The following is a 25,334-nucleotide window of genomic DNA, read 5'->3' as shown; positions in this document are numbered from 1 at the left end:
TTTATGCAAAACCAAGACATTATATCGTTATAAAATATATAGACTATAGAAATGAGAGGTCAAAGTTCACATTACTCCCAACAATCCCAACCAACAAATATCCAAGTACGAACTTGTTTTTCAGACAGTTTCCAGAGTATAGGAAGACCTGAAAATATGTAATTACTGAAAGTTAGTCACCAATAGAACATATGAGTTGTTGCCAAGCACCTGCACTGATTTTTTCAATGAACACTAGTCTATAAAAATGGTAAGTTAACATTTTTAAGGCGATCAGATACCTGTAAAAACATTGGGAAGTCAACATTGGTAATCAGCGCCTTCGCTTAGCGGGTACCACACTGACAAACTCTCTCTGGCCAGTAACTCTCTAGTCTCTGACAACTGACAGTGTTGTTGCACTGCACCATTCGGGCTAGACTGGGTCTGCGTGTTTAGCTGTCATATCATTAGAATAAAATGAATAGCATGGCTTATTTCATGTACATTGTAAAAATAAATTTTTTTTTTAAAATTTGTCTGGATGAGTAGGCCTATTTTTAGTTATTTTAGGACTATAATTATTAAAAAAATGATGTTCCTTATAATTATACTAGGCCTAGGCTAGGCCATATTAAATGGTTGATAACTATAATAATTATTATATTTTTATTTACACAATGTAGGATAAGGTGCAATGCTTAGAGATTATGTTTCAATGTTAAGCGATAGCTATCCATAACATTGTGCCATGTTACTGTAGATTTATATTCATACCACCAACAAGTTAAATATTATAATATAATTTCAATTTTTGATTTTCAAATATATAGGTGTACTATTACTATATCATATATGCAAGCAGCAAAGTATTGTATACAAATAGAAGATGTAAATTGATGGCTGGTTAAAAACGTTTCGTAAAAAATAAATTAATTAAATATTTTTAAAACAATAAATACCTGCAAAACACACCACGAAAAATTAGCTAAAATATTGAGAGAAAAAGAAATCCTAATGTAATAAGGTTTGCACATAGTTTTAAATAGTTTTATTTTTAGCGTTTTATTTAAGTACTGTACAAGTCTACTGAGCCAATGCCATATGTGTAGGCCACAACCTGTATACTCTTACTTACACTACAGTACAGCATAGAGATATTTAATATCTCTGATGAGTACAGTAACTGGACCACTTTGGCCTGTCAATTTTATTGTAACAGAAAATATGAGAAATCTAATTTTGACGCTCAAAAATCTTTAAAACAGGGAATGTTTTTTGTTGGCCAGTAAAATTTAATTTATTTGGGCCAGTAAAAAGCTAATTTACTAGGCCAATCCTCTAGTTGAATATAAACATAAGGAATGTCCCGATCGCTACAGTATTTGATAATACTGTACACTGTTTAAGCCGTATCCTTAACCTTGTCAGAGACACTTCCTATGAATCCCATAGCTTTATGGTATACTACTCATTGATGATTCAGCATTTAAAAATACAACACCCATTATTGTAGGTATTTTTTACCAATACATTTTGATAATGTACTGTACATTTTGTAAGCCTTAATTTATTCACAATTTCAATTTCTTGACAAATAAAATGCTAAATCATTATTTCAAACTTAGTTATTCATCAATGTTTATAGCCTATTTTGTAAAGCTCTGTCTACACTCTCAAAGTTTATGTGACAACAAAATGTGATGTGCCCATATATGGACATGATGATATGATATCACTACTATATTTGGGCATATCACCACCATATATGACTCATGAGTACATCACACTGTCAAACTAGTTTGATAGTGTAGACAGAGCTTTTGAATTTAAAAATCACTTTATTATAATGACTATCAATTAAATTCAAAATAGCTTTATTATCCATTGGGAAATTCTTATTATAAATATCATGTTTTACTGTACAACAAATTATCCTGTTTATCGAGAGGAACACTTTTTGTAAAGGGTAAAACATTTAAAAGAAACCTGGATGACATACTGTACAAAGGCTTACAACAATGACTATTCCATAGCGTTGTGAACCCTTTGAGGATCCTCTACATTATCATGACTGTTTAGTATCAACTTAAACCCACTTCTCCTCATCTACTCAAAATTGATTAAGGAAATTGAAGCGGATGTTCTATTCCAAATGATATTTTGCAGCCTATGCAATAATGTCATACAGAATATGTATTTGACAGTTATTATAAAAGATACATGTTGCAACAGCATCTGATTCAGGTCTACTCTGTATATTTGTAGATGTAGTATGATAAAACTGTATATAATGTAATGTTCTGTTTGATGGAAAAAAATTCTGTAGGATGCATGAGTTGATTTTAATAACTTGTAAGAAAATTCAACATGTTAAAACGGTCAGAATAACTAAGTTTGTCCTATATGCAAACCCTTTTAAAAAGACTTGTGGTTTAGTGGAACGGCACTACCTGTAGTGCATACATGCGCAGCCGTGATAAAATTGCCCTAAAAATCTGGCGGCAGCACTGTCTGTCTTTAATTTCTTGAGAGAAACAAACTCAACAAACCACCCACATTAGTAATTATATTATTTTGTACATACTGTAGTAGTTCTGTTTAAGCATTATTTCAGAAGCATTTCTAATGTTTATAGGCATTCTTTAGAAGTTGGTGGTTAACGGTTTAAATCCTGACTTTACTGTAGTACTACCATAACATTTCCCACTACATCGTCGACCTGCAAGTGCTCTTAAAAGGAATTTAGTTATCATCCCCTTAAAATCTCATCCTGTAATTGGCAATTTACCGTAAGTTGGATGTACGGCACTATAAATAAAACAAAATTTGGACATGAATAGAATCTGATGTACACCCAATTCTCACCTTTCGTCTAGTGAGATTTCACGCTTGATTCAAGTTGTATTACCTTTTGCATTTACACATAAACAATATTTATTGTCAAAATCAGTATTGTATGTCTATTGTAATAATCATATTAAGCATTGGCACCTCTGTACAGTCAGATTTAACAGGTTACAAAGGTAACAGGTATTTATAGATACAAGTCTATTATTAGTAGAATTCAATAGTATATTTGCAAAGTCACATTTCATATTTACAGTATATTTTTTGTGCAATTAATGTACAGAGTCAAACAATGTTCAATGTGGAGAATGTGTCAAACTTTATATGGCAAAAAAAATGTGATCATGTGCCCATATATGGACATGATTATGTCATATCACTACTATATTTGGGCACATTACTATTTTTTTATCAAACTACTTATGATAGTGTGGACATTGAATGACTTTTTTTTACTGTATTAGTGTATAACACACCTACTCAGTTTAGTTAAATTAATCCATCACTTCCATCTTGAATCAACTGTCGAAGGCTAAATAAAAATAGTAGGGCGCTCTGGTTTTGGCCGCAGAATAATTGTATAGCATTTGTACCATTACAGATACAGCAGCACCTATTCCATATTGGATTTTGATTGCGTAAATGTTTTATAAATTTAGCATATAAATATTTTATTTACTAGTAACGGCATCTCATTTTTTTATATTATGAATAAGAGGAAATAAGATAGTGTTAAGGACAAATTTCACTTTGGATATTTTTGTACTTGAATTTATTTTTTTTAAAGAACTGTTATACTGTTACATAAACCTTGTACAGATAACCATGTCATCTTAAATCCTTTTAATTTGTTTGCGAGTGGAGGAATATTGATTTTTTTCTCTAATTCACAGCTTTGCACACATGTTCCATCAAATGAGAAATGATCAATGTTTCACTTCAGGGGATAAAATATCATTAAAACCGTCTTGCTCTTATGAAATATTCTATGCAAATTCACATCTTGTCGTCTTCATTTATCTTTATTTAGCTGTAACAAGTTTTGTTCCATTTATCATGTTTCATAATTGTTTTATAATGTGATTATTGCTATGGCCTTCCAACTCTTTTGACTTACAGTATATTACAATGTAGAACATTTTGTATATAAGCATCAGATTAATTCCATCACAGTTTTTATTTAAAACAACTTATTTTATTTTTCATATTTTTGTACATACTATATACAGTAGAATCTCTCCTTATTAGGATACTTTTCTGTGAAACAAGAAGAAATATAGGTGTAAATGCTACAACCAAACCCTAAGCATTCCTATTAAGGGGACACTTTGTTGGGTCCGGAAGGGTATACTGTAGGGTTATACTGTGACATAATTTAGGAGAACGACCAACCAGTATTTGCCTAAATGTAGGCCTATTTATTCTAATGATTTGTGCATTCATGCAACATTATATTGATGTAATTCAATAATAGTAATAATACAACAGAACAATGCTATATTATTATTATTTTATTATTATTGCTATTTATTCTAATACGTCACATGAATACATTAATATTGGTATTATTAGTGGTTTTTCATTACCGTACTTGTACTAATACAAATATTATATTCTTGATAATTATGAATGGTAAAATGCTAATTAACGTTAATATTAATGCATTTTAAATATTAAATTGAGATGTCGTATTTTAATTTTGTAGGGCGCCAATGCATCGGCCTTGGAAAAGGAAATTGGCTCTGATCAATTTCCGCCCAATGAGCATTATTTCGGTCTAGTCAATGTAAGTATTAAATTAAATATTTCATAGAAATCTAATTAATATAATAACAACCAATAATGATTTTATTAATGATGCTGATATAATATTTTATATTGTGTCTTGTTGAAAGCAGCCCATTCAATTGGAATGCGGTCGTAATTTCCGTACAGATATGCAGATAAATCCCACACAGTAAGTCGACTCAATTGGCTTATCGGTTCCTTCAGTGGTACCGCAAACCACAGCCACCATTATATGGCACTGGTTCAAACACTCCTTGGCCATAGTAAGGTCTGACGGAAACATTCTTCTCGAATACGGACTTAAATATGGAAATCCAGTGTACAGTCCCCAGTACATCTTTTAGTAAGAGTAGCGAGGTCACATCAGTATTCTGGTCCATTCCAGCTCCCATCGTTTATTATTAGTATTATAACTAACAATGCAATTAATTTGTTGGAAACCATGAGACGTGTAAATGGGGGAATAACCTGTGACTTGCAGCCTACTGTGCTGAATTGTGCACAGGTGTGGACGACACATACTACAACTTTCCTCTCCCCTAAGGGTCCCTTCATGTTGAGTGCTGCCACCAAACGGCGCCCGTTCGTCTGTCCACAACGACGGAGGGGCAGAATGGATTAGTACATTGGAGTAACCACCTACTCTTACGAAAAATGTACAGTTCTGGTTCTGGATACAAGCCAAATGTGTACACTGGACTTCCAGTTTGTACAATTGGGTTGAAAATGAAAGAAAAGGAATTTAATTAACTAAATATCTAACTTGTAAATGTTTTATTTGTCAACAGTTTGGAAATACCTGCTACTGTAACTCTGTGTTACAAGCATTGTACTTCTGTAAGCCGTTTAGAGAACGTGTTCTTGGTTACAAAGCACAGCCTAAAAAGAAGGAAACACTACTTTCTTGTTTGTCTGACCTTTACAACAGTATAACAACCAGTAAGAAGAAAGTCGGGGTAATCGCTCCAAAGAAATTTGTTGCCAAATTAAGGAAAGAAAACGGTAAGAATGATTACGAGACAACATTTTCAAATTGTCTCATTGGGAATGTGGGATTCGGGAGTGAATGTGGTTTTTATCCGTTCGAAATTTTGTTCACACCTGAGTTTACTTTTCCTTCCCATGGAGGAAGTCCATGCTTCCCTAAATACTTAGTATCATGAAAGACCTATTGGTGGTATTTCAAGTACCCTAAGTGTTAAGTACATTGGTGTCTATTTGGTGCCTAGCTTACCTGGATAAACGGACATTGGCCTATGTTTTTCTATCTTGAGAAAAGAAATGATGAATGTTGTGTTTGGATGCTCCTACTTGGGGGCAGGTTTCATGGAATGTACCATTGACTGACAAAGGTGTAATGAATATTTATGTATTCATCTCATAAAGGCAAATGTCAATACAGTATTTTCCAATACCACTTTTTGTTTGTAATGTCTGTGTGTTAAGCCTTGTCTAGACTATTAATGATGATGTTGTCATATCACTACCATATTTTTGCATAAAACTTCCATATTTGGGCACATCACACTAGTTTTATAGCGTAGACAGAGCTTATGTATTCAAACCTGAAGATTGTTAATTATATTACATATTGCATAAATACTTTTTTTACATACAGTAAGCAATTAAAAGATAATCAGTCAAAGTCCATATTTTAAAGCTTTGTCTACACTATTACACTTATATGTAACGAAAAAAGTGTGATGTACCCATATATGGACACGATGATCATTTTACTACCATATTTGTGCATATCACTACCATATTTAGGCACATCACACTAGTTTGATAGTGTAGACAGAGCATAAGCCCTCGAAAATATAAACTTTTGCTCATCTCAGCATTTCTTGTAGCCTTGGCCTTGCCTCCACTCGGCACAATTACATCCTTGTGTATCGCAAACAATTAAATATTGGCTACAGTACCTGTTAAATTGTGCGTTAATTCTATTCATTCATTCGTTTGATACTGATCGAGTCAATATTTCATTACTATTGATTATTGGATGTGTTGCGTCCATATGGTCATAATTGGTTTTAACGAATAGATAAACCATTTGAACAATAGAATAAGTCTTGCTTTCTACTTGGTAATTTGTTTTCACAAGTAGGATGAAAGAAAATGTACAACCTCACTGAATCAAATGGATGTCATACTTGGAAAAATATAAAAGAAATAAAAAATAAAAGGTGGTGATATGAAAAATCAATTAAATGCCAAATTCAGAAAGTAAATACTACAGTAAATATTTCGACCAAAAAAAAAATGTTAATAATAATAATTGAAGACAAAAGATAACAGATTTTAATAAGCTTTAGTGATGCCATCAAAATATTGTCTGTTGATATTATAGTTATTTGTTTATTATTTGTGTTATTATTTGTTATTATATTATAAAAACAAAAAGAAATTCAGGATAACAAATTGAAAATTGTGATTGTTATCGCCTGAACAAACAGACACACAAAGCAAGAAATTTACAGTTACTTGGCAAAGGCTTTATAAGCATTTTGCCAAGTAATAAAAATGTAATTGATAACATATAAATAAACAGGCACAGAATAAATTCTAAATCACGCAGTGATATACTGAATGTAATTAATTAATTTGAATGAATAAAATGAGGAAATCTGTGAGAAAAAGCCTCCCCAACCAAGATTCGAACTTGGAACTTTCTGCTTCATATGTGGCGTAGGTTTTTTTGTATATACCTATATATATATATTTTTGTTATATTTATAATAATGTACACTAATTTGTTATTGAGCTATGGAGAATTTTTTTTTTCCGAAATAAAAGATGAATGATGATGACTATATAATAAATCCAGTGCCCCAAGTTGTTATAAATACCTTTCATTCAGATGTTACTACCTCCTTATATAGTGCTATAATACAGTGACTTTTGTTTGATATGATTTTTAAAAATTATTTTCAGAACTATTTGATAATTATATGCAGCAAGATGCACATGAATTTTTAATCTACCTGTTAAACACGATAGCTGACTTATTACAAGGTATGTATTATTACAAGGTATGTATAGCTCCCTGTATAGCTTATTACAAGGTATATATTATTACTAGGTACTGTATGTATAGCTAATATTTCAAGTTATGTATAGCTTATTATTGAGGATTCCAATTTACTTCCATGCCAATATGTTCAAATGTATTATGCCGCGATAGACAGGTAGAGGTACAACTATTAGTCCCTAGTTTCAGTAGACATATGTCCATATTTAGCCTAAATTAGGGGTGGGATTACTGTATACTTAAGCATGGGATTATACTTGAATCATATATGGTAAATTGCAAGCAAAATTTGGACCTATCAGGAGGATTTTTTTAAATAAAAAAAACTAAAAAAACTCAATACAGTGGTACTAAATGTAATTTATATAATTCCATTTCTACACCAGTTTACTGACATAAACATCTTCTGGAATTCTCTTGAATTCTTGAATGTTAACTGTTATTAAAGTTATTTAATTATTATTACATTAACTGAAGTGTTTTGTTTGCAAATCGCTAGCAGTGGGTTTTGTTATTGTATTCATTAACATTCATAACACAGGTCGCATAACAATAGGCTTACCGTGCATTGTATTTCACATGTGAAAGTGAAAACTAAATATTTACTGTAAATGCCTCAATTTGACTTTAGGTACGGTATTCGATTTCAATAGACGGTGAAATCTTGTTATACTATCTTCCTAATTGTAATTTAGTGATGTCATTAGAGCGAGTTAACGAGGGAATTCATTCTTAGCTACCAAACATTCCGTTAATGTTGAAGCTATTGCAATATTATCAATGTAAAAATATTTGATTATTTTAGTTAGTTAATTATGTTCACAGCTTGAGAGAAATTTGTGATTTAAATTGCATTGACCTAGTGCAAATGTGGACCGAACCCAGGCCTTGTTGATGAAGGTCGAGATAACGCATAAATTATAGTGTACAGTAGTTATTTTATAGTGCTTTTTGAATTGTAATGTGTCTTGAATACAAAAGGGGTGCATTGAGGCAGGTTGTTGTTTTTGAAGAGGAGGCCTCTGGCTTTTTTTAGACTTTTTTGGCATATTTTAATGCCTGTTTTTTATCTCTGTGCACTGCTCAGGGGCCCCATAACCTCTGGGGCTCCATAACCTCTGGTGCCCCATAACCTCTGGTGCCCCATAACCTCAGGGGCCCCATAACCTCAGGGGCCCCATAACCTCAGGGCTCCATAACCTCAGCGGCCCCATAACCTCAGCGGCCCAATAACCTCAGGGGCCCCATAACCTCAGGGGCCCCATAACCTCTGGGGCCCCATAACCTCTTGGGTCCCATAAACTCTGGGGCCGCCCTGGGTTTAGCCAGTGAGAGCTTATAGTCGTTACACCACTTTTTAACTTCAAAATAATTTACATACAATATTATTACTATGTGTAGTAGTAGTACACTGTAGTTTGTAACTTGATATACTGTACAATACTACTGTAGGCCTATGTACAATAGTATTGTGTACTGTAGTATGAAACTTGATATTAAGGTTGTGTGTCATTACCTAATTTGTTATTGCAAAGTACTAATGAGGGAATGAACAGAACATTTTGTATTCAATGTAATAATCATTAAGATATTAAAATAACATTTATATAGATAATATCTTTGCCCTTTAACCTTTCATAATATCTTTGCTTTTTAACCTTTCATAATATCTTTGCCCTTTCACCTTTCATAATATCTTTGCCCTTTCACCTTTCATAATATCTTTGCCCTTTAACCTTTCATAATATCTTTGCCCTACAACCTTTCATAATATTTTTGCCCTTTAACCTTTTATTATATCTTTGCCCTTTAACCTTTTATTATATCTTTGCCCTTTAACCTTTCATAATATTTTTGCCCTTTAACCTTTCATAATATCTTTGCCCTTTAACCTTTCATAATATCTTGCCCTTTAACCTTTTAGCTGAGAAGCAAGAAAAACAAGGAGGAAAAAACAAAGCCAACGGTCCGCAAACCAACGGCATGTTGATCAACCACCACCCGTCAAAGACGGACCCAACGTGGATCCACGAAATATTTCAGGGAACGTTAACGAATGAGACGAGATGTCTAACCTGCGAGGGCGTGAGCAGCAAGGATGAGGATTTTCTTGACTTATCCGTTGATGTCGAGCAGAACACGTCGATAACACATTGTTTAAGGCAAGTTCAGATTTTGAGTAAATTGAGAAGCTTTGGAATATAATACTAGCCACGTATATCTAGCCATTTTGATTCAATGGAAAGGCACCATCTTGTTAGAAATTTGGTGGTATTAGCCAAACAGTCTAAATAAAATATCTCTGTCTACACTATTAAACTAGTTTAACAAAAAAGTGTGATGTGCCCAAATATGGTAGGTGATATGCTTAAATATGGTAGTGATATGACATCACCATGTCCATATATGGGCACATCACATTTTTTTTTGTCAAATAATAAAGTTTGATCGCGTAGACAAGGCTTAATGGGAATTAAAATTGGCTTAAAATGCACAAATTTTTGTTGAAAAGATAGGACAAAGTTTTGGCTAAGTGCTATTTTTAGATAAGTAGAAAGGTGCCTTCCTGAGAATTTGGGACAAGACAAGGACTAGCAGTGTAATATTTAATGGGTACAACTATTTATGTTTGTTTTTACAGGGTTTTTAGTAATACAGAAACTTTATGTTGTGAATACAAATATTATTGTGAGACATGTTGTAGCAAGCAGGAAGCACAAAAAAGGTAACCTACAAAACTTGAGCCTAATCTCATATAAGGCTACCTAGTAGTAGGCCTACAGAACTAGTAGGTAGTACTAATATAGTCAACTCTCCCAATACCGGAAACCTTTGTACTGGCCTAAAATATGTCTGGTTTTCTGGAACGTCTGGTATTTGGAATATGTTTTAATGGTAAAGATGAATTTGGGACCTTTTTGAAGTCTGGTTTAGGAGAGTTTCTAGTTGTCAAGAGATTCCGGTATTGGGAGAGTTGACTGTACATGTATATGTTTGTAAATTTGTATATTACTGGAGTTAAGGTCAGAGGTTGGGTTAACCGCAACGGTGCAGAGCCTATTATATGAATCTCTGCTTTTTTCAAATAGTGTACAATGTATGTCTATATTAATGTACACAGAACCAACAGCTTAACAGCCTATCTGAAGGACGAGGCAATTATTGCCAACAATTCTGACCTTTTCACATATAATAATGATTCTGTTAGTACTGTTTTTGTCATGTGTGTGTAAATAAGTTGATGAGTATAGATATATCACTTAATCTTGAGCCTATCGATAATCGCTCTCTGTCTTGTGATCGTTAACTAGATACTGATGCGTTTCAATTTTGTTAATCAACTATCTATCAACAATCATTGCTGAGACTGCGTTTGTAAACTGCAAATGTTAATATTTACTCGACAATAATTACCGTGACTACAAAGTGTGTTATTCCATTTATCGCCGACGTAAATAGAATCAGTCTGTGTAATTTGCAGTTGATGAGAATAGATCATGTCTTGGTTTTGCAATTACCTTCTGGATTAACGTTACACTTTGATATTTGTCATCTCAACAACATAAGGAAATCCTGGAATATAAATATTTAATAACAAGGCCATATACATGGCTGCATTCGCGTGCTCAAATTTGAGTTAATGTTTACCGACCGATAGACAGACATAGTGAGCTATAGAGTCGGGTTTGCACGCGACTAAAAACATGGTCTAGCTTCTTCATTAATTGATGACATTTTTTTGTGTTTATTTAATATCTTCCTCAAAATTGTTTATAATTTGATTTTGGTCGAATTCAACCATTTTATAAGTGAAAACATTGTTTATTCTGCTTTTCTACAGAAGTAATTCAATTCAACATTTTTCAATTCAACATATACTTGATTAAAACTAAAAAATGGCCTATCAAAATCTAATTTTATTTATTTTAATTTTTCATGTTTTTGGATGACAAAAAACTCATTACTAGTCTTCATAATTTATATATTGATGCTTATCAATTTATTGGACATTTATACGATTTATATTTTCACTAGAATGCAAATAAAGAAATTACCCCAGATTTTAGCGTTGCATTTGAAGAGGTTTAAATATATGGAACAGTTGCATAGGTTTACGAAACTCTCATACAGAGTCGTGTTTCCACTCGAACTTAGGCTGATGAACACAGTAAGTAACACCATTATGATAATTAGTTTTGTTGTGTTATTATTATCTAGTGTTTTAATCAGTCATTGTCTTTTTAAAAATTCACTCTACATTATTTATTTGGTGGTTGATTATGATTCTTTCATTTTAATTTAATTTGAGCATTTTTCTTTCATGCATTTATATCTTAATGTATTAAGCCTCTATTAAAGGACAATTTCAGGACCCATCAAAGTGTCCCCTTAATAGAGTTTCTCATGAACCAAGGTGTTGGCTGTAATTGCTCCTTCTTAGTTTTATAGGAAAATGTTCCATTATTAGAATAAGATTGTCCCAAAGGATAGGTTATACTTTATTCAATTAAATCATTTTGCATTCATCCATTCTATTTTTGTATTCATTCATTTATTCATCCATGCTTAATTTTGTACTGATTATTTTTGTTTTTATTTTGTAGTCAGACGATGCAGACTGCCCTCATAAGCTGTATGATTTAGTATCTGTTGTCATCCACTGTGGAAGGTATTTTTCGTTTATTCATTTTTTGTATTCATTTCATTTATTTCATTTCAATAAAAATTGAACAAAGCAATCAAATACATTATAAGTAAGAGCTAAAGCTCTGTCTACACTATCAAACTAGTGTAGTTGGACAAAAAAGTGTGATATGCCCAAATATGGTAGTGATATGACGTCATTATGACGTCACATGTCAGAATTTTTTTCTAAGGACCAAATTACAACTCCACTCCCAAAGACTTGTAATAAGACTTTGTTTATGTAGAGCATCTTGTGTATATGTTTGTCTTGTGAACCTCTGAGGGTCCTTAATGATCAGCATTAGCTGGATGGAACCAAATATGGTTTTTAAAAAAAAATGAAAAAAAAAATGATTGTAAATAGGAACATGTGGGAGTTAATAACTAATGCACTGATAGAACTTCAACTTTATAGCATAAATTACCTACACAATTGGTTTAAGTTGGATGTTCTCATAATCAACACACAGTATTCATGGATCTCATTAGGTGTTTCTTATGATGATATATGGTAATTTAACAAAGTAGCAACATAAGTGGATTTGCTTGAATAAGTCCACTTAAACACTTGTACATTGTCATTATGTTCACATTCAACTTATTGATTATTCATTGTTCTGATATTAAGTTAATCATTTGCTATCATAAGATATATTTATTAAATAAGAGGCTTCTAAATCCCTGTCTACACTATCAAACTATGTGACAACAAAATGTGATGTGCCCGTGTCATATCACTACCATATTTGGCCATATCACTACCATATTTGGCCATATCACTACCATATTTGGCCATATCACTACCATATTTGGCCATATCACTACCATATTTGGCCATATCACTACCATATTTGGCCATATCACTACCATATTGTAGCTCCTTTTCACACACACATACATTTTATTGTATTGTACTATTTATGTATGATGATGTGAATAAAGTAAAGTTGAATATTTGGCCATATCACTACCATATTTGGCCATATCACTACCATTTTTTGTTAACAAGTTTGATAGTGTAGACAGAGCTTTAGATTAGAGGCTTCTAACTATTAATATATTAACTGTACACACATAAACTATGTAGATATATGCATAATATTTATTCATAGAGGCTTCTAACATTTAATATATTAAATTCATAAATATATTAATTCAATATACATATATAATACAGGCATATTACAACAATGCTGTTTAACCAAGCGCGTTGTACCAAGGTTGTTTTTTCTTAAGCAACTCAAGAGGTCTTGCCTAGATAGACTGGAACTGCTCCGATACTATCAAGCAGTGATACGACCAGTTCTCGAATATGCCTGTGCTGTTTGGTCCCCGAGTTTATCCAAAGCACAATCTGACCAAATCGAACATGTCCAAAGAAGAGCGTGTAACATAATATGCCCCGATGGTACCTCGTATGCTGATACCCGCAGATACCTTAACATCATCACTCTATCTGAACGCCGCGAGAAGTTGTCAAGAAAATTCTTTGATAAATGAAAAAAGAAGATCATATATTACACTCTCTCTTACCTAAACCTCCCACACACAACCATCAGCTCCGACGCGTTAGATTGTTCACCCTCCCCAAAGTCCGGAAACAACGCACCAAAAACTTCATTACTTTCCACGGAGTTTTCAATGATTGGTGAATGATCAGTAACTGAGTTATGATAAGCAAATTGTGAACCTCTATTGGTTTGTGTTACTGGATGTACTTTACTATGATGGCCATTGAAAGACTGATTTGTGGACTATGATATATTTTAGTATTACTTGTTTGGACTGTGTTATACTATGTGTTTACATATTTACTATTATATTTATGTCAACTTCATCACTGCTTACTTGATGCAATAAAGGAAATAAATAAATAAAACTGTTAACTGTTAATAAATGTACTTTCTCTATTGGATTTCCATTGCTTTTTTAGCTTCTTCTGCGTTTAAGTTTCTGTGTAAATGTAGGAACCTTAAAATAGGGGTTGGCCATTAGCGTTAAAACATATATTGCCCCTGGTTCTTTTCAGGTTAAAGTTTCCCGATAATAGGAGTGTACCAATGGAGAGGTTTTACTGTATTTTTAAAGCTTAGTTTCCACTAGGACGCGACGCATCTAGGACACGACGCAATGACGTAAGCGCAATGCAAGCAAGTTAACCAATGACAAGTGTTAGACATGATGGATCACCCGAACTGTCGATTGTGGATTGGTCAACTATGCGTTGCATCTTCAGGGGGAACCATGCTTAATTAACTAGTAGTAACTATACGTTAGCTTAGCAAACTAGTATGACAAAAAAAGGTGTAATGTTCCCAAATATGGTAGTGACATGCTTAAATATGGTAGTGATATGACATCATCATGTCCATATTGGTACATCATCATGTCCATATATGGGTACATCACATTTTGTTGTCACATAAAGTTTGATAGTGTAGGTAGGGCTTCAGTATTTCTTTTCAAACAATGTTACTATTAAATCTTATTTGTTATCTTGCAGTGGACCTAATAGAGGACATTATATAACAATTGTTAAAAGTCATGGATTCTGGTTACTCTTTGATGATGACATTGTAGAAGTAAGTATAATATAGATTGTATTATATAACGCCTAAAGAAATTCCTGTCATTTGATTGGACGATTGTTAGTCACATGGCGTGCAATAGTACACACTATTGAACATTGAAATATAACCTTTCATCATTCACCTCTTGCCATTATTTGTACCATTACACTTATAAACATTGATTATTTGGCACTAATACAGACATTACAGTATACCAAATACAACATTCTCAGCATACTTACAAATGCTTTCATGCATTCCAATCAGTTCCCATGTTTTTATATTGCAAAATTGTAAAATTTCCATAAATAAATTAAATTATTTCATTGATTTTTTCAGAACATTTTTGTAGTTATATACATATTTGATGTTTATTATATCATAACATTGTGTAACATAGTTTAAGCTCCTAGAATATGGATATTTTGTTTTACAATTTTAAATATATTATTTATACATTCAAGAAACACTTAATAGTAGGCTATCAATCTCAATCAGTAAAATATGTAACTAATAATTTTCATGGTATGTCAGCAGTGAATATATATTCAATATTTTTTTTTTCATTTGAAATGTCATGTAGCTATATATCTTTCAGTAATTTATGTACAAAATTTAATACATTATTGATTGTAATTGTTAAATTTACAAACACATAAAAACACTTCCTTGAAAGTAATTGTAACATTTCCTTATGTTTTGATTGTACTGTACACTGTCATTAAAATTCAATTTATTTGAAAAGTGTTCGTGGGCGAAACAGATGATGTAAAAATATTTACAATATTTTAATTTCAATATTGACCCGTAGCATATCCATATACAAAATTGCACTTTTTCACCAAAAAACTAAAAGCTCTGTCTACACTATCAAATTTTATGTGACAAAAAATCTGACTTCCCCTTATATGGACATGATGATGTCATATCGCTACCAAACTAGTTTGATAGTGTAGACAGAGCTTTAAGATGTACCACAGTGGTTAGTTCCTGGATTTTTGATTGAAATTTAGGGTCATAGCTTGTATTCAACAGAAAATATATAAATAATTTTTGTTATTGCTTTTGACAGAAAATTGACGTATCAAGTATAGAGGAGTTCTTCGGTTTAACGACGGACGTACAAAAGAATTCAGACGCTGGCTACATTTTATTTTACCAAACGCGTGACTTATAGCCCAACACTATGCAATATATAGACACTCCGAAACAAAGATGAAATCAGATGCCTTGTGTAATGAATTAAGATTGTTGGACTTATATGCAAAGAGGAGAAGGAGAAAAGAAGGGAATAAGTAAGGGATGACATGAATAAAAGATGGAAGAAGAATAGGAAAGAGGAAAATGAAAATTAAGAAGATATGAAGACCGTGAAATGAATGGCAGATAAAGGTTAAGGTTAATGAGTTAAGTCCAATATACACAGACGAGCGGTAACGGTAATAAAAATTATAGAATCTATGTTATTCCTTATGACCATTTACACACAACGCAGAGCGGACGGGTGGTTTCCCCCTCGGTATACATACGGATACTGTGTGGGTCAAGGTACGCGGTTTTCCACTTACCATTACCGCTTGTCTGTGTACATTGGCCTTTGATAGATGAACGTTGTCAGTGGCATAGGAGAGGAAATAACTACAGACGAAAACGAGAAACGCTGAATATTTTTTGTTTGGCCATGGCAAGAATTCGCAACTGACGACAGTTACGGTATCAAAATTTGGGTTTACTTACTTTGGTATTATTTTATTCAACATTTTTAATTGCAGTACAAAATGTTCTGCACAGGTCACTTGTAGTAATAGTTGCAGAGCAACATTGGTACAGGGGCAGATCCAGCATTGTGTAGGAGGGGAGGCGCATATGCTGAAGGCATGAACAGTAGCCTGGGGCCAGTGGCTGTATTTACCATTCACACTTAGGCTAAGGGAAACATTTACCCTTATCTAAGTGAATACAATTTAAGGGAAATACTTAAATATTTATTGAGTTGAAGTGGAAACCTAATATTTAAGGGAAATATGTCACTTAAGTTTGATTGGTGAATACGGTCACTGGTTTGTGTATGTCTAATTTTTTCAAGTGCGTCTGATGCCCCTTCCCCTCTAAATCCACCGCTGGGGATGGGGGAAAATTACTTGTATGACATGAGCAGTTTCCCTAATAGGACATCCACATTCTACATGTTTGGTAAACCCCTGTGTAACATGATTTGTGATGTATTACTCTACTACTACAGAACTTAAATATGAAAATACCATTTGCTATATTACGCTGCATACCACATGATCAAACAACACCACAATGAAAATATTTTATCAGTGATCAAAATAGTGTCAAAGGTCAAAACATGGTAAATTGAGTCGCCATGTTCAGTTTTAAGATGATTTATATTTTAATTCTCTAATTTTGTAAATTTTTTTGAGAACATAATTATTTGTTTCCATTTTGTCACAATGTATATCTTTAATGAGATATTGTAGATTTCGCTTACATTTTAAAATAGATATTTGGTGAGGGGATACTATTTATTTATTCAATTGATGTTGATAGAATATATTATTTAAATTTATTTTATCATTGTCAGCAAGACATAATAATGTTTTAGCAATAACAACGTTGCATTTGATTTGATGTATATTATTTTAGACCATCGATATTGGTGATCTTGTCGATGGTATTTAACACTGTACTATCTTTATAATAGGTAGCTCCTGTGATAGTACATTTGATCATGATTTGATGTGCACACAATTCATATTTGACCTTAGTTGTCTGTGAACAGGGGTCAGATTTTATTAAAATTCATCTTAAGTCAGTTTTCAAATATCCTAAGCATTTATTTTTACATATTTTCTTATATGGTAATGTCCATTCCTTCAGATAAAAAGAATTGACTTAAAAAGCACTGCTTAATAAAGGGTCTTTCACACCTGTTCCGGCATGGGTCCGGCGGCGGCAAATCCAATGTCAACGTGAAATTTGATTTCCCGCCGTCGTAAACCGTGCTGGAACAGGTGTGAAAGACCCTTAAGTCAAGGTACAGTAAGCAGCTACAGTAAAAAATTGGTGTTGCCAGTCCAGCTTTATTAAGCTTGGTTCCAACCAATTACAAGCAATGGATTATTCAAACTGTCGCTTGTCATTGGTCAACTCTCTTGTTGTGCTTACATCCTTGCATTAAGCTCTAGAATTTCTGCAAATACACATAATTATTATGCACCTTGTGTACTTTTCTAATTAATGTAATTGATTATTAATCACAACTAGAAGAGCAAATGAAGTCCCCAATGATTGCAATATGACATGCATCATTAAACAAATGTGTCACTTGGTGAACGAAAGTATGTCATTGTGTGTCATTCAAACTTCAATTTTTCAAAAACATTTTTTTTTGCACATAAAACACCTGATTGGTTATTTCTTCTTTCAATTAATTAATTTTCAATTGATTTTCCATTGATTGATTTATAATTGATATGATTTTTGATTGATTGATTTTTAAATGATATGATTTTTGATTGATTAATTTTCAATTGATTTATTTCAATTGATTGATTTTCGATTGATTTTCAATTGATTGATTTTTAGTTGATATGATTTTTAATTAATTGAAATTTCAACAATTTTGTACAATGAGATTATGAAGATGATTTATTTTACTTTTTTTGATAATTTATTTAAAATGTGTTGTTTATCAGTCTAGTGTTCTAGTTTGAATTATTACTAAATGTATCCTAATACTTAACTATGTCACAAAGTTAGATGTCAAGATTCATTGGTGAACTTAAAATGGAAATTCATTTTGCTTTGCATAATTAAGACAATAAAACTACAAGAAACGATATAGGCCAATGTTAAAATACGGTTAATGGGCTGATGTTAATTTTGTAATTAATTTTGCTGTCAGATATGGTATAAACCTTCCTTTTGGGCACCTCTATTAAGGGGACAATTTCATGTATGACACTTTGATTGGGTTATGTATGTACCTCTATTAAGGGGACAATTTCATATAAGACACTTTAATTTGGTTATGCAGGTGTTCCTTTAATAGAGGCTCTAATGATCTAATTAGAACAGAATCTATTAATAATATCATATATAATTTATATTATATGTTATAAAATCCTTGGATTCATGTAGTCCAATTATTTTGGATGCTTTACTAATATCTCCTTGAGAAGTTATTCTCTAGTTTAGAAACTCATATTATCATAACAAGGTGAAAGGTACTCATATTTATTTAACTAATAAATTGAAATATTTAGTAATATTTGTTTACAACTTTAGTAGGAAATTAATGCATACATCAAGTAGAAATATATGTTAACATGTTTGTTTTTGTTGAACAGACAGATTCACTTACAATTTCACAAACCAAGTTGACAAAATGAAATAGAATCATTAGATTTTGAATTATAATACTTATTATGGATAGGAAAGTGGACAGTTTAATTAAGAGTGAAGTCACAACAAAAAGAAACATAGGAAATTCCCTCAATGATTTTAACATGTTAAGGGTACATTTAATGGAGGGAACTATTTTAAGTATTTAAAACAATATCGGAAAAAAAGTGAGACAAGCTATTGTGATTTTGGAGTTTGTTTTGTATATCAAACTTATTAGTGAACCTGAATTTTCATTTGACTTGCAGGTAGAATTCCATAAAGATTGATTCAATGCGATTGAGTAATGATACTATAAAGTTATGTTTTTAGTTTTAACTTTCAATTATACTTGTAAAGCTCTGTATAGACTATCAAAATTTATGCGACAAAAAAATGTGATGTGCCCATATATGGGCATGATGTCATATCACTACCATATTTAGGCACATCACACTTTTTTTTTATAGTGTGGACAGAGCTTAGGACTACTGCTGGATACTTATGTCAAATATAAATTTGGGTGTGGAGTTATATTTGAGTATAGTGTATACTCGTTTGGGCGTGGGATTGTATTCGAGTATATTATTATACTCGTTTACATTAATATTAGGAAGCATTCATTTTGCGACGACTAATGACCAAATAACGTCAATGTTTATTCACTGTTCGCATGCAGGGGATGTCGGTACAGTTGTGATGGTTTTTAGGTCCAACCGATGACATATATCAATTGGCCTGACCTGGTTAGGTAGTCGCAAATTGAAAACTTCATATTGTCTGAGCTTCACCCTCCCCACTGACTGACATTCTTGATTCAAACGAGCTATGTATTGTGTACATACTATAGTTGATTTTGAATGTATTTTATTTCTGTGAACCAATCTGGTAATCTAGTAAAGCACTGACAGAGTTGGTTACATGACTTTTCAATAAAAATATGTACAAATATATGTACTATATAGAGTTTAAAATTGTGTTTCATTCGTATGTTTATTTCTAGCTTAATTTTGGCTGCATAACAATATATAATAGTAGTGGACAGGTATAGCTTGGTGGTTAAAGTGCCTTCCTTCCAATCCCAAGGTCAGGGTTCAAGCCTAATGCCTGATTGTAACTTATTAAATAGTTTATCCATCCTGTAATTGCGGAGTTGCTCACTGTTGGATGCATATGAAAAAAGAGCTTTTGATTTGAGTTTACTGTACCTAGGAACAAGTCATGTCAATTTATTGTGTGCATGTGGGAAAGTGGGGATGTGATTCCTTGATCTATTTACGCACTTTTTGTTGTTTGTACATTTATGTGACGGTCAAAGAAAAGGCAAAATATGGACAATATCTTTATTTAATTTGTATAGTAAATAAGTGGCTACAAATCACTTGTTTAAACTTCCTTAACATTTATTCTATTCAAAACAGGTATCAATATAAAATAAAGCTCTGTCTACACCATCAAAAAGTGTGATGTGCCCAAATATGGTAGTGATATGACATCATGTCCATATATGGGCACATCACATTCTTTTGGTCACATACAGTTTGATATTGTAGACAGAGCTTTAAACAGTTATGATGTAGAAGGAATGTTTTAGACATTACTTCCATCAAAATACATTAAGGTATCCATAGTAATACGTGGGGGCACTATTTACTTCTGGTAGATATACAGAAAAAATAAATTTTGATGCAATAATTGTATTGAAATATATATTGATTGAAATATATATTTAAGCTGGGTAACCTCTTCAGTCAATGACTGGTCTCCCAGAGGGCCCAGTTGGTGATCAGTGGCTGTGATGTACTAATACACCGGGGTCACCCACTACTCGTCTCGAAAGATGTACTAGGTTCTTTTAAAGTGCACACGAGCTAGATGTGTACACTGGACCTACGGTTTATAGTCCTTATCCGAGAAGACTCGTTCTACCACCAGAACCATGGAGTGAGTGAGCCTCGAACCCCTGCCAATGTTATGGCTAGGTAATTACGGTTCCACTGTCTTAACCGCTCAGCCACTCGCTCACTATTATTATTATAGTATTTGCATATTATATGTCCATGAATTTACAAAATAATAATTTTTAATAATAAATTACAACGATATCAGCACCTAAAATTGAGTATTTCACCAGAATGTGTGAATTTCATAACATTTTTCTAGAAATGTTAAACATATATTGTCCCCTAAAAATGTTAATGTTATTCAATTTGGTTTTTTTTTAAACAGAAGTGAATAACTTTATTAAAACTGCAAAATGACCTATCAAAAGTCTGATTTTATTCATCATTATTTTTTAATGTTTTATTTGGGGGACAATACATCTTTAAGTTGTTAAGTTGAGGTTTCATCTTAAGCGTGGTTCCCACTAGCGACGCAACACAAGGACGTAACGCAATGCAAGTGAATTGACCAATCACAAGCGATGGCTTATTCGCTTGTGATTGCAAACTGTCTATAACTTCGCTTGTCATTGGTTAAAACACTTGCGTTGCGTTTAAGTCCTTGGGTTACGTTCTAGTGGGAACCAAGCTTTATGAACATTTACAATACAACCCAGTTTAAGGGGTATTGTCTGTATTGTCCTTTGTTCATTTCACATAGGGTGTTCTGTACATGATGGTCTGTTCCAAAATAGAGGTTGCACTATAGTGATTTTTATACATTGTAGAAAGTAACAAAATGGTGTAATGTTTTTTGAAATAGGATTTGAACCAAATAACACATTCTTGCTAAGCATTTGCCACATATTTCAGTTCCCCCTCGCCACAACAAAAAAAGAAAGAAAAAGCTATAATTACTACAAAAACAGAAAAAATAAGCCGAAGAATAATTGCAAAATAAACACCTTCTGTCTTATCTAACGGTTTGAATATTGTACGGGTAGCGAAAATGAGGTAGATCCATCTCCAAATATTCGTGGTAACATTCCAGCGTTCGGGATAACATTCCAAGAGAGCGTAAGCGTTACGTTGTCATGACCCCTGAAAAAAAAGATAATCTTAGTTAATTACACAATGACCGAGATATTTAAAAATGATTGACAAGGTTGAAGGTGTATTAAATGAAAGGTCTAACATTTGACCTCTGTCTGACATTAAGACAATCAACTGTTTTATTATTAGTACAAATGTATTATGTTGTGTGAAATAAAACTGAAACTGAAGACTATATTTGATATATATTGATCGATTATAATTGTCTTCTATAGGTCTGTACAATAGTTTCAGCAGTATAAAACATTTTCCTTTCTTAAATAGTAACAGATAAAGACATAATAAATACATTTCCTTTCCTAATCTCTGTAATCTTAAAACCTTCAGCATCATAGTAGCAGTCTTTTATATAAAAAAAAAACAATATAAAATCACATATAAAAACTAGAAGGGCACTCAGGCATATGAAAATGAATAAAATACAGCTGTGAAATCATCCTTTAAAATCTTTTGAAAATTGGGCATTAATTCTGATAACTCGCAAATATAGAACAAACCCACACAATCACACATTCTGGCGGAGGTAATAATCCTATCTCGTGGCTTCACTGCCAAATTGCATACAAGATCATCTCCTCTGAGATTACATTGTGCCCTAATAGTACTGCATACTGTAGGTCTACAAAGCTCTGTCTACACTATCAAACTAGTTTGACAAAAAAAGTGTGATGTGCCCAAATATGGCAGTGATATGCCCAAATATGACATCATCATGTCCATTATGGACAAATCACTTTTTTCACATAGTTTTAGAGTGTAGACAGAGCTTAAGAATTACATTTGACTGTACTTACTTTAAACCATTACCATCATCAAAAAAGGGATATTTCATTTTTATACCCCTGTAGTCCAGCAATGCGGCATTGCCTCGCAGAATTATTTTGTCCCATAATACAACTTGATTTAAAGCCTACAAAAATAACACATTGTTAAACATTAGTATATATTTTATTACATTTCAATAACATTGTTTTCACAATGCTCAATAAAAAACAAACTTAAAATAGCATTTATATTAGTAATGTCAATGTTATTCATCTTTTCTGTAAGTTTAAGTAAGAATTTTAAATATACAAATATAGTAGGAAGAAAGAAATTAATTGGAACAAAAACTTACATTCTGTTCAGTTTTATACTCTGCAGTCAAATACAAAAACAGTTGTTTTACGTTCCAATTGAATATTGGGTTCAAATCTGCATGTAGATCAAAAACAAAATTTCCACGTTCACTTCTTTCATTGTATGGAGTATAACCACTTTTTCTGTTGATAAAAAATCCATACAAACTATTTTAATTCATAAATATAGACCTATAAAGTAGTCTAAATAGACATTATTTAATAAAATAAATTTTATTAAGGCCTACCTAGGCCTATATATACAATACAAATTCAATAATGTTTATAAAATATTTATGATAAATAAAATATATAAAAAACCTTTATGTATCTTTATCTTATTTAGTATTTAATGATTGATAGCTCAAACTCTTTTTAGTTAAAACAAAATATGTAGGCATTTAGGCGCTAGTTCCGTTTCGCACCTGTAATTTATTTCGACTCAAAATTGGACTTTATCGTGAGTACCACACCCTAGAATTAGGCCTCAAAAATATTTTACGAAGAAGATCACACAAAAAGTTAAAAAAAATCCTTTAAATTGATGAATTTACAGACGTGTTTCTCACACATCGGTTCGTGAATTTCGCATACTCCATGTTCAATGTTGTTGTTTATATGGAGTGCCAAAAGAGCAATCATAATAAAGGGCTAAAAACTCAGTAAATTGTGTATATTTAATGCATTTATCATATTTTGTCAATGTCAATGCAACAAAAATATTACTGTTCATACTGTACATGGTTTTTGCAGGAACTTTTAGGAATGAAAATCGACAAATTCATCATCATATTACATGTACTGTAGGGGTATACCTGATCTAAATAATATTCCTCTTAGTCTTAGTCTTACTCTTAGGCTCTTAGGGTTGGTTGCTATTTGAAAACAGCAAATTATTAGCAGTAAAATGTTACAGCATTTTTATTGACAAAATATATTAAAATTAAACGTGTATTTCAATAATAAATGCATTAAAAGAAGACGAATTCCACTGAGTTTTTAACCATCTATTGTTGTTGCTCTTCTGGTGCTCCATAGAAACTTCGAGTATGCTAGATTCGCGAACGGTATGCGAGAAACATGTCTGTAAAATCATCAATTTAAAGGATTTATTTGTTACTTTTTATGTGATTCTTCTTCATAAAAGTACTTATGAGGCCCAATTTTAAGGTGTGGTATTCACAACAATTTGGAGTCAAAAGGAAGTCGAAATAAAAACAGGTGCGAAACGGAACTAGCGCCGGCATTTATTAGGTTAGGTCTATATATACCTCATAAATAAAAGAAAAAAATAACCATACGGGTGCAATTTGCACAAATATACAAAACTTTGCTAGGCCACCCATTGATACTCAGACCTCGACTCGACATTCACACCGACTGCATGCCACCTCCGGCACAACAAAAACAAGCTAATGTCATGACTTTGTCTCTAGTTAGCCTAGCTAGCCTGGCCTAGCATGTACACGTGTACTTACACAGAATGTTTAAATGTTTCTATTTGAACAGAAGATAAATTGTCATTAAATGCTGTAGTTAAAAAACAACCAAAAGTAAGAGCAGCCATCACACTTAGTGTGAAGGCAAATACCGTATTTAAACGGGATAAAACAGTGTTCATTTTGTCCAGCCGGTACACAAAACAAAATAAAATTGTGATGTTGGAGTGCGCCACCAATAATTTGTGGGAAGAAAGTACCCATCTAAGATTTTTGGTACCCATCATCCATCCATCCATCCGATCCAGGGACCATAGGACCAAAGCTCAATACAATATTATATAATAGTTTTTGTTTTATTTAGGCCTATTTTTGTTTCTTTGAAAAGTACTTAAGTAATTGATAACACTATTGCGCGTAGCCTACGATACTACATACTAGTGTAGTGTAGTAAATCACCTATCATTCAATATTTAATTGTT

General features: G+C 32.5%; 2 protein-coding genes across 2 annotated transcripts; one reads left to right on the top strand and one right to left on the bottom strand.

Annotated features, from left to right (window-relative positions):
• The first annotated feature begins 100 nt into the window (after window positions 1-100).
• Window positions 101-20,242, top strand: LOC140048680 (ubiquitin carboxyl-terminal hydrolase 12-like). Its single transcript, XM_072093448.1, has 10 exons — window positions 101-250; window positions 4,535-4,615; window positions 5,406-5,619; window positions 7,555-7,635; window positions 9,576-9,813; window positions 10,293-10,376; window positions 11,687-11,819; window positions 12,256-12,320; window positions 14,841-14,919; window positions 15,980-20,242. Exons 1-10 carry the CDS (start codon window positions 248-250, stop codon window positions 16,082-16,084), a joined length of 1,083 nt encoding a protein of 360 aa, XP_071949549.1. The 5' UTR covers window positions 101-247; the 3' UTR covers window positions 16,085-20,242.
• Window positions 20,243-20,609: 367 nt separating this feature from the next.
• On the bottom strand, window positions 20,610-25,071 carry LOC140048642 (signal peptidase complex subunit 3-like). The gene is made up of 4 exons (XM_072093406.1): window positions 24,892-25,071; window positions 23,413-23,557; window positions 23,090-23,205; window positions 20,610-22,283 (listed from the first exon to the last, which is right to left on the bottom strand). The coding sequence occupies exons 1-4, from the start codon at window positions 25,032-25,034 to the stop codon at window positions 22,160-22,162; spliced, it is 528 nt and encodes a 175-aa protein (XP_071949507.1). The 5' UTR covers window positions 25,035-25,071; the 3' UTR covers window positions 20,610-22,159.
• Between the last annotated feature and the right edge of the window lie 263 nt (window positions 25,072-25,334).

Source organism: Antedon mediterranea, chromosome 5, assembly GCF_964355755.1.
Source record: "Antedon mediterranea chromosome 5, ecAntMedi1.1, whole genome shotgun sequence".
Lineage (NCBI taxonomy): Eukaryota > Metazoa > Echinodermata > Crinoidea > Comatulida > Antedonidae > Antedon > Antedon mediterranea.
This window is presented reverse-complemented; position numbering and strand designations above follow the sequence as displayed.